This window comes from Scomber japonicus, chromosome 13 (assembly GCF_027409825.1).
Source record: "Scomber japonicus isolate fScoJap1 chromosome 13, fScoJap1.pri, whole genome shotgun sequence".
NCBI classification, from domain to species: Eukaryota; Metazoa; Chordata; class Actinopteri; order Scombriformes; family Scombridae; genus Scomber; species Scomber japonicus.
This window is the reverse complement of record NC_070590.1, coordinates 20,547,609-20,562,420: the sequence shown is the minus strand read 5'-3', so window position 1 is coordinate 20,562,420 and position 14,812 is coordinate 20,547,609. Positions and strand designations below refer to the sequence as shown.

The following is a 14,812-nucleotide window of genomic DNA, read 5'->3' as shown; positions in this document are numbered from 1 at the left end:
AGCGCTGTCAGAGCAGAGCACTGTTGAGCCTCCTCTGGCTCTCTGTCTAGCAGGCAGGCAGGTAGAGTCAACTCCTGCCCCCCCCCCCCCCCTCGCCGTCATTCAGATTCCACCCCCTTTTAGTGAGGGGCCATACCTGGATGCTGCTACGCAGGTTGATCGAGTGGGTGGGTGGATTGTTATTCATGTCACCCACAGTGTGTGCAGACAGGTTCTATTGCTTAATAGTTTCACATTTCTGGTTTCAAATGTGTTTTGTCATATTCCAGTGTTGTTTTCCTGCCAGATTTTGACAACCTCTCTCTTTCCTGAGAGCAGAATGAAAATAATTTTATAAGCTTCTAATCAAAGGTTTTTCCTGCCTTGTGTAAATCTCCTTACACCATTTAATCAACCCTACAATTTAGTACTTAACAGATTTTTTTTTCATATACCGCTTTTAGTATTGTACTTTATCCTAACTACACAGAAAACCCACATCTGAGTAGCAGAAGACATTTCATCAGAGACCTTTTAGTGTTGATTTACTCTCAGCTCCAAATAAGGATATTCCTTCACAAACGTGTTGTTCCAGTCAGAGGGATGCCAGGAATCAAGAGAGACCTGATCTCAAACTGCAGCTCCTTTGACTTTAATCAGCTGCCTCATTAAAACCTTTCAACATCATTTACACTTAAATGCACCCAAATGAAATGTGCATTCTCTCCAATGAAACTTAAATCACAGGCACATGAACAAGCTTCACCTCTTATGTTAAATAATTTTGTATTTTCATAAAGTGGAGGGTTCACAGTTAGGTCTGTGGACTGATAAGCATATCCAGGGCACAGTGTCTGTAAACAGATGTTGCTGCTACTGACACTTAATGTATCTTTTGTTCTCATTCAGTCCAGGTCTGACAAAAAGACAGATGTGCATATTATGCATAAGATTACATCAAACAAAGCAGTCACACTATAGCTTGCAGGAAACACTGTAAATAATTTGTTTGCAGGGATTTGTATTTTGTCTCCACTTTTTGGAGTTTTATTCTCATGTTGAAACACTTGACATAAATAAGACCTTTTAGACACAGAAGATCTGAATGCCAAGAGGAAACCAGCAGAACCTCCTGCGGTGGTTTATCTTGAACCTCAGCCAACATCTTCAGGAAAGATTCCTTGTATTGTCACTGCACAGTACCAACACAAAACAGAGGTTGTTAAAGTGATATATGACATGTTCATGAACAGCATGTACAGAAATGGTGGAATCTACTTTTTTTTTGTTTTTATATCATTAAAATGCATAATGAACAGAGGAAATTATTTTTAAAAAACCCTTTCTGTAAATCGTAATGTGTTATTGTATCTACACAGATGAATAAACCTATAAACATTAAATGTAGCAGTATGTGTGTTTTGAATAACTTTCATTCTTAAAATGTTTTTCTTCAACATATTTTACAAAGATTTATGTACATGTTCAGGTATGCATGTGTTCTGTGTTTTACTTGGCTGCAAGACAGGGACTCAGGGACACAATGTTAAAGTTTAAAGTTACTGACAGCTTGACATTGTCTTCCTGTAGCTGTTGTTTACACTGTATCTCATTACTATGTTATCTTTAAGATGTCACTGGCCTGAAAATACAATGGTTCAAAAGGATGTTTTAGAAATGTGGTTTACCTTTCCCTGGTCTTTCACCATCTCACTGTGTTACGCATATGTGTTGTGTACCTGCATTTCATGACTTACACATTATGTAGAATAGAAATTACTATACAAGCTTTAACACCTAGTAATTACTGCATTGCAGCCAAAATGCAACTAGTGACTTCCAGGGCAGTCAAATTACACAATCCTGATATGATCATGTAATACACATAACACATAATACTAAACTGTGTGTATATATAAGTTTAATTTATTTAGTCCTTGTTTTACAGTGTTACAAAGGTCTGCCTTTTTAACCTCATACAAAAACAATCAATACAAAACCATTATGTTCATATATTAGTTTTTGTTTTGTATTTTTTACATTATATTAAAATCACAAAGTGTACTTCACATTTTTACTATACATTCCATAAATATTATACATTCCTTTAAATGTTATACATTTATTCTTTATATTTGTTTTGCCCCTGTTTTAAAAAAAACAAACATACATATTCTCCTAAATCCATACTGACTCTCTACAATTTTAAACATCTTTTGTAGGCAGTCAAGAAGAAAATTATTTTTATGACGTACATTATTTTTGCAGTTTTAAAGTCAATCAGATTACTGAATTTTAAAGTATGAGAGTTCATAAATAGTGTATTGGTTGGTTAATATTAATCTGTTTGATGTACATCTCTTATAGCTGTGCTGGTTTCTGCCCCCTACCTTCTCCACTACCACATTACACTATCTTATTATGAGAACACTTCATGTATCGCCCTGAATTGTCTGAGCTTGTCTCGCAGCAAAGGTTGGAATACCTGATAAAATTTAGAAACTGTTGAAGTTTATTAAGTAAGACGTACATACCCGAAACACATTTTTGCGCAGAATACTATTTAGACAAATGTGTGATTAACTGATAATCGTTTGGTAGATGTACATACGGGAGTTTTCTCCAGTCCGAGTGTTCTTGAATGCATCAAATCTCTACAGGAAGTTACGTTCCTCGTTGTATCGGGGTTTCCTTTTTGTCGTGTGGGAGCAGCTTGTAAGTGTTTTTACTTTTAAATTATCTTCTAAAATACCTGTGAGTTGAGTTCAAGGGTTATTTTAATAAATAAATATATGTATATCTGTGGTGATACACAGTCGGCTGGAAAGGAACATTAGCATTATTTCCTCATAAACTTAATTATTAAACCTTGTTAGCCTGCTAGCAACTCATTAGCTGTAATGGCTAACTGGTGGGATGCTTGGCTTGTGTTTAGTTTGTTTGTTAATAAACAAACAAACAGCTTATATGTCTCCTAATGATAAGGCAGAAATAACTTGAGTGTTCTAGTTTTTTTGTCTTTAGACATACTGCTTACTTACAGATTGAATGTGTTGCTTTAGTTTTTTGTTGAATGCTCTTCAGTTATCTATTCAGTGCTAGCAGCAAAACAACGCATCTTAAAGTCTCCAAACTGTAATGATAAAATCCTTAAAGAAAATAAACTGTTGACCTCATACCCAGTACCTCAACCAAATCCTCTGTAATATATATATATATATTCTCTAATTTTATTTTAGTGACCTATTTCATTATATATTATGTAATTATGTATACTGCACAATGGATAACTATTTATCTATTTCACCAGTCTTTTATTATATACTATGTGTATATATATTTTGCACAATGTATGATGATAACCTTTTCAATTGTAGTATATAGCTATTTTATTTTATCCTTTAGTTGTGTGTGCAGGACAGCTTTCGTGACACTTAAATTTCCCTCAGCATTAGTAATTTACTTCTTAATCATATTCATATACATGTAATACATATAATTATATGAGATTTTACTCCCTTCCACTGCTGGCAGTTTGAGTTGTTAGACTTATAGCAGGGGATTGCTGCTTTGTCATGGTCAGGTTGGCTTGATATTTGTTTCAGGATCTGCCTGCTTCTATTTTCCCCACCCTGAGTAATTCTACAGTCTTGCACTGTTTAGAACATTACTCAGTTTTCATTTCATGCTTGTTCTTCTTTCATGTGTTTGCTACAGCAAAGCCATCCAAGATGACTACAGCTGCAAGACCAACGTTTGAGCCGGCGAGAGGAGGAAGGGGTAAAGGAGAGGGTGATCTGAGTGCGCTGTCAAAGCAGTACTCCAGTCGAGATCTTCCAGGTCACACCAAGATCAAATACAGGTCAGCAGATTGAACATGAATGAGGTTTTGGGTTGTAATCAGTCTAACGCTGGCTGGTTATCCAGTCTGTGAAGCACAGTACACCCAGTGAGATACCTTTTGAACTCTTCCTACTACATCCTCTCTTTGCTCACTCAAAAGGTGGATATATACTGGAAACAAAATATCCAAGGAATTGTTTCATGAGCTGCTTTTTAACATTGAAAACACTTCACCTGTCTTTAATAGTGCAAAAAACAGTCAGACCAGAAACATATGTCCAAATTTGTACTAAAACACGCCAATTCATCAGTGATGTTTTTTTTCCCTCTTCATCTGTTGTCTTGTCTTCAGGCAACCTACCCAGGATAACGCAGAGGAGGTGCGTGCCCGTGACTTCCGCAGGGAGCTGGAGGAGAGGGAGCGTGTAGCTGTTCGTGAAAAGACCAGAGAAAGGGGACCCAGAGGTTGGTCTGTCTGTAGATATTAAACCCAATGTTTGTTAAAAAGGTCTTTTAGTGTACATTTCTGATGAAAAAAGCCTCTTAAAATACTTAATTGACCCTCATTTTTTAGAGCACACCACATCATCTTCATCCTCCTCCTCAAAGAGGCCCAGACTGGATCAGATCCCAGCAGCCAATCTTGATGCTGATGATCCTCTCACTGATGTAAGTACTTGCACTGCAAGATCTACTGGGCACATAAAGATGATTAGCACTCATTAAGCTCCCTCACCAATGATTCTTGATTGCTTATAGGATGATGAGGATGAGGATTCTGAGGAGGACAGTGATGATGACGATACTGCAGCCCTTTTGGCAGAACTGGAGAAGATCAAGAAGGAGCGGGCTGAAGAGCAAGAACGCAAGGTAAAGTATCATTTCAGACTGATTTGTTAGTACTTTCTGTCTGACAAGAACCCAGACGAAAGTACAGTCAGCAAATGACGACATGGATTATGCTTAAGAAAGGACAAATGTTATTTTTTTCCCATTTTAGGAGCGGGAGCAGAAGGCAGAAGAGGAGAGGATTCGCATGGAGAATATATTGAGTGGCAATCCGTTGATTAATTTGGCAGGGCAGCAGCAGCAGCAGCAGCAACAACAACAGATGACACAGACTCAGAATACATTCAGAGTCAAGAGAAGGTATTTCACACAAACACATTTGTGTGCATAACATGAGTGTTGTATTTTAAGAAATTCCGTTTTCTGTACTTGCTACTTAATCATCAATAATTAATTTAATGTCTTCCTAGGTGGGATGATGACGTTGTGTTTAAGAACTGTGCTAAAGGAGTGGACGAAGCACGCAAGGAGAAACGCTTTGTCAATGATACGCTGCGCTCTGAGTTCCACAAGAAATTTATGGAAAAATATGTCAAGTAAAGGACTTACGTGTTAATTTTATGTGATTTGTTTGGGGTTTTTTTTTAATCTTGTTTGCGCTCTTCTCTCCTCTTTCCCTTTGTCCCAAGAATGATACATTGTCATTCAAATGCATTCTGTATTTGATGCATTAGTGTTTATACAGTCAACACATAAAATGTACATAAATGAGTTGGTGAGTTACATCCTTTCAATAAAGCTCGTAAATAGTTGAACGTAATTGATCACGTTTTCTTTCTGTAGGTTTTTTGCTTGCTTCTTTTTTTTACTCTTCAATAAACAAAGACTTGTGTTTAAAATGACTCAGAAGTTTCTCCAAGAAGGATGGACATCAAGAATGACACGTTTACAGCTTTGTTTTTTCAAGTTTTTCCTTCTTACTGAATTAGTTAATGATACACTTCTTTAAGTATTTTGAATATCAAAATTTGATATAAAATACAAAGGATTCTATATATCCCACATAGTTTAAAGGCTTAATTTCATTTTTAAGTATTTAAGGTTTTCTAGATTTGGGAGTAAACATGATATTCAAAATATAAAGTGGACTGTTGCAGATTACATGTAAATAACAAGGTAACATTCACATTGTAAAAATGGGTGCAGGTGCTATTCCTTGTGTTTTGTGTGTGTCTGGGTGTGGTACGCATTTCAGAAATCACCTGAAGTGCATTTGCGTGATGATATTGGAAAGATGCATGAGGATGTCTATTTGCCCTGATAGATTGTTTTACTCATTGTACTCAACAACATGCCAAGCAAAATGAAAAAAGAAATACATTGAGGGGAATTTGGTGCATCTTCTCACAAAAGACGATCTTCACTTTTTAGCCCTGTTTACTCACACAGAGTACTATCTATACTCAAATGTTTTATGGATGAAAAAGTTTAATTAAAATAACAAAAGAGACATTTCTGTTATAATGCACACATCCATCATTTATATTTGAATATGAAGGAAATATAAATGTTTTGGAGGCAAAGCAGCATGAAACATCATTAAACTATGTTTCAGTGAGTGACATTTTTCTGATGATCCAGCCAATGTCAACAAAGTTTTCTTGACAAAATTAGTATTTTTTTCAGAAATTTGCTAGTTGATTAATTGGGACAATGAAGTTACAGAGATGGGAAACTTGGAGATTGTATGAAGATGTACAAATAAATATATGGAAGATATTTACTGGAAAAATGAGATAGTGGGAAATCATTGTTTTCCATTTAAAAAATGGAAAACAATGCTGGTAACTAAGACAGGTTATAGGATAGTAGTCTTCCAGTCCATCAATTTCAATTATCTCCTTTTCCACAAAATCCTTCAGAATAGACACAATCGTTCCCAATTCCTGACAGTAATGCGATGCTGATATGCATGATGAAACAATTGTTTTTTGTGAGACCTAAAGTATATTACAACTTTAATGTTACTACATTACAAGTTTTAAAAAATAATTCATTCTCTAAATATTGTGACTTTACATTTTTCTTGTAATAGTATGACTTTTTTTTTATTTTTTAGAGAGGACTTTTCCTCTCAGTGTGGCATTAATAGGTAGGTAACAGCTGTTTCAATACAAAAACAACATTAATGTATGAACAGAAGTGAGGGCAGCATTTTGGATGTATTGGATCTTATTATACATCCATAGGCTACATACTGGCTGCATGTTGTCTGTAGATTGTTTAATAAGATCTTACAATACACCCATGGGCTGCATGTTGGCTGTAGATCGTCTGCAGTGCAGCAGGTGGCCTGCAGGGGGCACCATCTCCAACAGTCTCCTCCTGGTGACAGCCGGGGATTGGGAGGCTGCTGGGAAAACATGGCAGCTTCCTTTTGTTTGTGGGGATTTGCTGCACTCTGAGGGGGGATTTAAAGACATTCTTTGGTAGATATACGGCCCTCCGTCACATTCTCGGGGTTCAGAGCAGCAGACATCGAGCAGTTTGGGGCGGAGAACATGGAGAAGAGTGGGAGCACCGACAGTCTGGGCTCGAAGCGCTCCTCGTCCCGACAGCCAAGTGTTGATTCATTGTCCAGGTAGCTAAAACCAACACTTCTCTTTACCAGCTGGCTCAAAGTTTAAAGCTAACACAAGGTTAGCTGTACATTTATGTTGTATATCACTTAAGTCAACGCGTCTAATTATAAAGCAGTTTTTGTAACTAGCTGATAAACGTCAAATAATGTCATCCGATTAACAAACTGCCTTGCAATGAACACAGGAGCTAAATTGTAATTATTGTTGGCTAGTATCGTTTTAATAGAATATACTTGTTTTACACACATGTGTTAGGATTGCGTTAATGCCCATCAGAAGTTACCAGAGCCAATATATCATAACCTTATATACAGTTTATGGTCATAATAACCTGTCTGTCTAATCTGTGTGACAAACAGTTTAAATACTGTGTTATAGTCATTCATATTTGATCTTTATCACTTAACTTGACATTATGGCGTGATCTGTTGATTTTTCTTCAAATAATCGATGAATCACTGTTCATACTGTTAAAACCCCAACTCTATACTATTACTGTTAATTAAGCTCCAACAGGTATGAGACACTAGCTGGTGTTATTCAGGTCTGTTTTCAATCAGGCTCAGTTCCCTCTCACAGGAAAAGTTGTGAGAGGTTCTGTCGTCTCCCCAGCAATCACAAATAGCTATTGAACTTTTATATCGCCACTGGAATTGGGATTGTTAATAATTATGACTATTTCTGCACCTGAAATGACCTGTACAAGAGCCACAGAGCCACCAGGCTGCTCACCAAAAACCTTTTCCTCCATTTGCAGTCCCTATGATGTATTGTGAGGAAACGTTGCGTGAGTGAAATCCCCTACCCCAGTGACCCAAAGACTGTATCTCCGTCCCATCCCATCATGCCTACCAGCACATTTTCTGAATTGATTTGAAACTTTTAACGCTCATTTTAAGGCCCTATGTGGTCTGGCAAGCTAATATCTATCTGACATGTTTGTGAGCTATGAACCTGACCCCTCAGGCCTTCCGGAAGAGGCTGTCTGCTTTTTCCCAGATCTCCATGAAAATGGGTGAAACAGCTTTTAGCTTTTATGCTGATAAATCGCTGGAATATTCTTCCCAATCATGCTTCATGTACTCCAGCAGTCTTTTAAAACTGGACTGAAAACATAAATCATAAACATAAAATTTAGCTGCGTCTTTCAGGAGTCTAGTTTTCCTGTCTAAATAATTATTTTATTATTATTATTTTTTAATGGTTTTATTTCACGTCTTATTATTGTTTACTGGTCGGTTGCTGGGCTTTATTATTTTATTTTTTTCCTATCATCTTAATGATTTTTAAATAGCATGTTTTTGTTTTAATTGTTTACATGTGTCTGTTTTGTCTTGCACACTGTTCACATCTCTATGAAGCACATTGTACTCTATCTGGAATGAAATATGCTGTATAAATATAATTTTGCTTTGCTTTTGTCAGGATTTCTCAGAGCCTTAGTTCACATCTGCTAATGAGCTGTTTTGTCCAAACAACTGTCTAAACCTTTTTCAGTTTTAGCTGTTACTAGAGAGTGTTTGACCTTTTTATTTGATCAATTAGTTAACACTAATCATCAAATATGAAAAGTGTTGATGATACATTTTCAGCCCACTTTTGATCATTAATTCAACACTAGCCTGCAGCACCATCATACATTTGTTTACTTAGTCTAATCATGAGTAAACTATCATTGCATGCGTGTGTCAAAGCAAGCAATAAATGGACAGTAGCTTTATTTGCTAAATATCTAATCATTACTATTATTATTTAATCAAATAATGGTTTCATAACCACAAAATCGAAAGTGACATAAGAAGAAAAGAGTTTGTGGTTAAACCTACAGAAAGTATTTCCTTTCATTATACAGTCTGTCTTTAACTCTCAACAGCACCTCCACCTCTCGCTCTGACCGGTCTGCTCAGGCCAAGCCACCGTCTGCCATGTCCTCTGACTCTGTGTCCACTTCTGAGTTTTCTCCAGAACTCCGGGTTGGTTGCCTGCATGTAGTTCACTGAGACCCTTGTTCTTCATTAAAACTAATGATAACAACTGAAGCATGACACTCCTCTTTTCTGTTCCCTTCAGGTCAAGCCCAAAATCCCCACCAAGGTATTTCATCTTATAAATAACATACTACCCAACACATATCTTTGAATGATGTTAAGTGGTGATTATCTGGGATTAAATCAAGACCTTAAGCCACATTAAAGTCTAATTTGTATCTACTGTTTCCATCAGGTGCTCAGAGAGTCAGACAAAGAGGAACCACAGTTACTTCCAAACGAAACTGTGCAGGATATGGGTAGGGACTCTCTTTGCTGTACAAATAGCTGAAACACATTAAATGCAAAGTAGCCTTTTCCCCACATTAAAGTAACTTGTAATATATGTGTCGTACATGGCAGGTGTAAAAAGTGCCAAAATCAATACATTTTCCTTGTTTTATTCCCCAGCCCAAGATGTCACCTACTTCTGTCCTTTCATTGGAGCCCTGAGGGGAACAGTGATAGTTACCAACTACAGACTTTTCTTCAAATGCATGGACAGGGTATGTTTTGCAATGCTTAAAAAGCCAGTGGATATTTAGAATAATCTATTTGTTTTTGTTAACACGTAGTTGTTCTCTAGGAGCCAGCATTTGTGCTGGACCTGCCCCTCGGGGTGGTGAGTCGTGTGGAAAAGATTGGAAGTGCATCAAGCCGTGGTGATGTGTCCTATGGGCTCGTTTGCAAGGTGAGCCCCAAAATGGACTTATATTTGTTTGATACAGTAATTCAATCAGCACTGAGTATGAATCTCTAGCCGCAGTAAACCAATATGTCAATAATAGCCTACTAGGTAATAACCTGTTATCAGACATGGCGCTTTATATCCACATAGTGCTGGTAATCCCTGTGCCTAACCATGGCCTGCTGCTCTTCCTCTTTGCAGGATATGCGTAATCTACGATTTGCACACAAGCAGATGGAGGACACACTCAGGAAGTCCATTTTCGAAGTGCTGATGAAATTTGCGTTTCCTGTTTCCAACGGGCTGGTGAGTAAATCTCAGCCTTACTGCCTCTCACATTGTAGCTCTGCGCTGGCCACCAACTAATACATGTTCCTCACACTCTCTGCAGCAAATCTTTTCCTTTGAGTACGGGCAAGTGTTTCCTGAAAATGGATGGAAGGTGTATGACAGTATCTCTGAATACAAAAGACAGGTATTTTTTAAACAAGTTTCACAGCACGATTGCTAAACTAAATGTCAAAGAAGGCTTATCAGGTTGTGTGTTTGTTGGAAGGGAATACCCAATGAAAGCTGGAGGATCACAAAAGTTAACGACCACTACGAGCTGTGCGACACCTACCCGTCTACTCTGGCAGTGCCTGTCAACATCCCAGACGAGGATCTGAAAAGAGTAGCTGCCTTTCGGGCGAAAGGGAGGATACCTGTGAGTAACCATGCTTCACTCTTCAGCATGGGTGAAGTGATCCTCACCCATGAAGCTGGGTTTGTGGAACAGTTTGTGGTAATATGCTGCTGTACTCTATGTGTAGGTGCTGTCATGGATCCACCCAGAGAGCCAAGCGACAGTGACACGCTGCAGTCAGCCTATGGTTGGGGTGAACGGGAAGCGGAGCAAAGAGGATGAGAAATACCTCCAGGCTATCATGGATGCCAATGCTCAGTCCCATAAACTCTTTATTTTTGATGCCAGGCCCAGTGTCAACGCTGCTGCCAACAAGGTTTTTTTTTTCTTCTTAAGTTTAAGCAATATTTCTTTAAAGGAGAGCAAGGGATTACTGTCTAGAGATTATTTCAGTTGCAGAAAGTCTTGTTTGCGAGTGTCTGATAGCTATGGGTGAACCTATCTTCACTGTTTCTTCTTTCTTTCAGATGAAAGGGGGTGGATATGAAAGTGAGGATGCTTATCAAAATGCTGAGCTGGTGTTCTTGGATATTCACAATATCCATGTGATGAGAGAGTCACTCCGCAAACTGAAGGATGTGGTCTACCCCAACATCGCAGACTCCCACTGGCTCTCCAATCTGGAGTCCACTCATTGGCTTGAGCACATCAAAGTGAGCATACTGATGTGTTTCTGTAATTGTGAGCTGAGGGAGTATGAAGAAAAAAATGAAGATAAACCAATTCCAAGCTTCTTGACCAAGTTGTGTGTGTGTGTGTGTGTGTGTAGCTGATCCTGGCGGGAGCCCTGCGTATTGCAGACAAGGTCGAGTCTGGGAAGACATCAGTGGTGGTGCACTGCAGCGATGGCTGGGACCGCACAGGCCAGCTCACCTCTTTGGCGATGCTCATGCTGGACAGTTACTACCGCACCATTCGCGGCTTCGAGGTGCTGCTCGAGAAAGAATGGCTGAGCTTCGGTCATCGCTTTCAGCTGGTAAACAATCTGTCGTACACTTTTGCAGTTTCAAAAATTCCTGCTTCAAGACAGGTGGCCCTTCCAGTTGTATTACCCTTCCTCTTTCCTCTGTTTCTTTCAGCGTATCGGCCATGGCGATAAGAACCACACAGATGCAGATCGTTCACCTGTTTTTATTCAGTTCATTGACTGCGTCTGGCAGTTGACTCGCCAGGTAAGCAGTACTGAAATGTCAGAAAAATCCTCAAAATAAAATGGTCTCTCATGGATGTTAACAAAGCTGTTTTTATTGAAGTTTCCCGCAGCTTTTGAGTTTAACGAATACTTCCTGGTGACCATCCTGGACCACCTGTACAGCTGCCTATTCGGGACGTTCTTGTGTAACAGCGAACAGCAGAGGTTGAAGGAAGTAAGAGCATTTTGTTTGTCCAACTGTTCTCTTCATTTGGTTGCTGATGGAAAAGTGTGCATTTCTTAATATTATGTGTGACTTAGTGTCATTGTTTTTTAAGTTTGAGATGGAGAAATACAGTTTGCCAAATGGCTTAAAAAATCCAAAAAATCCAGCCAAGGAAAAAGCAGAGTAGAGAGACAATTACTTGTAAGAAGATTTGTCACACATTTAGTGTTATAACAAGTGAATTTCTACCCAACAGGAGATTCCAAAGAGGACGGTATCATTGTGGTCTTACATTAACAGCCAGCTGGAGGAGTTTACCAATCCTTTATATGTCAACTACTCCAACCATGTGCTGTTCCCTGTAGTCAGCTTACGCCACCTGGAGCTTTGGGTTGGCTACTACATCCGCTGGAACCCTCGCATGAGACCTCAGGTATGTCAAGAAGCCGGCCTCTTGTTTATTGGCTACTGACTTCAGTGTCCTTCAAAGGAAATTGTTAGCACTTCACAAGCAGTACATTTAAGTGGTTGAACTTTTAGCTTTACACAATGCCTTTATTTTGCCAGGAACCTGTTCACCAACGCTACAAGGAGCTACTGGCGAAGCGTGCAGAGCTGCAGAAGCGAGTGGACGAGTTACAGCGAGAGGTGACCAATCGCTCAGCTTCGTCTTCCTCTGAACGGGCAGGTTCCCCAACACGCTCCATCACACCAGTGCAGACCTTTGTTTGATACTACTTGATCCTCATGACGGTCACAGAAGCTGAATCCTACGTATGAGAAGGCACTATACAGTCATAATCAGTAGGACAAAATCGGCACCAGGAAGGTTCTGAGTGTTGAATTGCCTCTTTTGGTGGCACATCATATTAGTAAACCACTACCAAATGTCTGATTAAGGAGATTACTGTAATGCATCTATCACAGGTCATGTCTGCTTCCAACAGAAGAGTGTCTTTCTCAGACTACTTGACTACAGCCATATTGTACTCTTTCTCCAGGGTTGAGTGGACACTTAACCAGAATAGCGAGTACTGTTTAGCATATCAACCTACCTTCACTCAGTGTTGATAGTTTTTGATGTACACTAAAATATTACTCGGGTAAAATATTTATGCCTTATGCCACACTTCATAGAAACACTCACTTCATTCCTCCATTTTGCAATAGTTGGTTCGGTCTTTGGTTTGAGTGCTGCTGAAGCAGTTTTAAGATGTCCTGTTGCAAAGATATTTTGAGCACTAAAACCTACTAAATGCCTCATGAGTTGTTTTTGTTTGTTCAAAAATGTAGCTAAAGGGCTGGAGTGTTAGCTTCTTCTAATAGTGAAGAAAAAAGTAGTCATTGAGTGCATAAAGAGCGAGTGGTTGTCCTCACAAGTCAGTGCTTTTAGATTAATGTGACCAAATATCATTGTTTTTTTATGACTACATAATGTGTCATGTATGACATTCCTATCATTGAGTGATTTGAGTTTTTGTAAGGTTCATTTTTCTAACTAGTTAACATTATTTATTATCCTTTAGTTCAGACTTGTACTTATGACACTCAAACATGTTCTGTCTCAGTCATAAACTGATTAGAGATATGCCCATGCAATATTAATAAGTTGCACAGATATGCAATAGTTCCTTTGTCCCACTTAATAGTCGTTTACTCAAAATGTCAACGTGTGAAGATTTTTTTGCACATGCTATTTTAAAGCTTGTAGCAGCCAATATTGTTTTTATAGTCAGCAGAGTGTGTAACACAACTAATTATTAGCTTTGAATAGTTTTTTCAGTTTAATGAACCTGAATGAACATCTGTGCCTTGTTCTGGATGATGAAGAGAATAATCAAAGAAGGCTGAGAAAAGAAGTGTGCACAGTTCGTAATCGCCAACTGTGAATACAGTGTTCATTAGTATTTCCACTGCGCATGTGAATACTTGCAATAAACCTAGGACTGGACTTGAAGTAGTCAGTGTGTTACATTAGCTTTGGTGTGAACACAAGACCCTAAGGTCAATTTTTTTGTGTTAAGCTGTTAAGTGTTTCACATAATAGCAGAACCGCAAAGACAGCATTATTAATTGTCTGGCTATGATTATGAGCTTGCCATAACAAATAAGATAGAGTGCCTTTTATTATCAATGAAGAAATATTAAAGTGATTTAAAAGTCTGAAATTTACAGTAAGACTCTGCTGGAGATAAATATTAAACTCCAATGCTCTAAAAATATTAGCATGGCCTTATTAAGTCTGTTTTATTCTCATACTTATATGTTAGATGACTGACCATAACTCATCTTTAAGGCATCCTTTATCCATTATCATACTTGCTTCCACAAGTTAAATTTTACTTTCACTTGATGGTATCACCACTGAATTTAAGCACTCTTAAGTAACCTTTAAAATGTACAATACCATTTTTCCACAAGGTAACAGTGAGGCTACAAAATTCTTTTTCTCTTCATTACTTTAAATTGTTTTGAAATTAGTGTACTTCAGGTGTCAGGCTGTAATGTCAAAATGTAATAAAAGAATTAATAAAAGTGCTGATACTGTGTAGTCTTTTTTTTGTAATAATTGAAGCTTTTTAAACAGTTTTGCACTGATTTCTTTCCAGATTTCATTGTGATCTGTTCAGGCTATTTCTAAAAATAACAGAATGAGACTTTAAGTAGATGCCACACAGAATTAGCCCTCCACCTCTCCCCCGTCACTGGATACAGTGTAGAAAACAATAGGGCCTATTAGAAATGACTTAACCCTCCAATCGCCTAATTCTGATCATGTTAGTTGAATTTCACACAAATTG

General features: G+C 38.2%; 2 protein-coding genes across 2 annotated transcripts; both read left to right on the top strand.

Annotated features, from left to right (window-relative positions):
* The first annotated feature begins 2,665 nt into the window (after positions 1–2,665).
* Positions 2,666–5,232, top strand: cwc15 (CWC15 spliceosome associated protein homolog). Its single transcript, XM_053331604.1, has 7 exons — positions 2,666–2,694; positions 3,697–3,841; positions 4,175–4,287; positions 4,397–4,491; positions 4,582–4,692; positions 4,823–4,971; positions 5,082–5,232. The coding sequence occupies exons 2-7, from the start codon at positions 3,711–3,713 to the stop codon at positions 5,209–5,211; spliced, it is 729 nt and encodes a 242-aa protein (XP_053187579.1). The 5' UTR covers positions 2,666–2,694; positions 3,697–3,710; the 3' UTR covers positions 5,212–5,232.
* Positions 5,233–7,042: 1,810 nt separating this feature from the next.
* On the top strand, positions 7,043–14,515 carry mtmr2 (myotubularin related protein 2). The gene is made up of 16 exons (XM_053331284.1): positions 7,043–7,252; positions 9,127–9,226; positions 9,324–9,347; positions 9,477–9,540; positions 9,692–9,786; positions 9,867–9,971; positions 10,170–10,274; positions 10,360–10,443; positions 10,525–10,674; positions 10,781–10,969; positions 11,121–11,306; positions 11,423–11,629; positions 11,733–11,825; positions 11,907–12,020; positions 12,268–12,444; positions 12,579–14,515. The coding sequence occupies exons 1-16, from the start codon at positions 7,173–7,175 to the stop codon at positions 12,741–12,743; spliced, it is 1,938 nt and encodes a 645-aa protein (XP_053187259.1). The 5' UTR covers positions 7,043–7,172; the 3' UTR covers positions 12,744–14,515.
* The last annotated feature ends 297 nt before the right edge of the window (positions 14,516–14,812 follow it).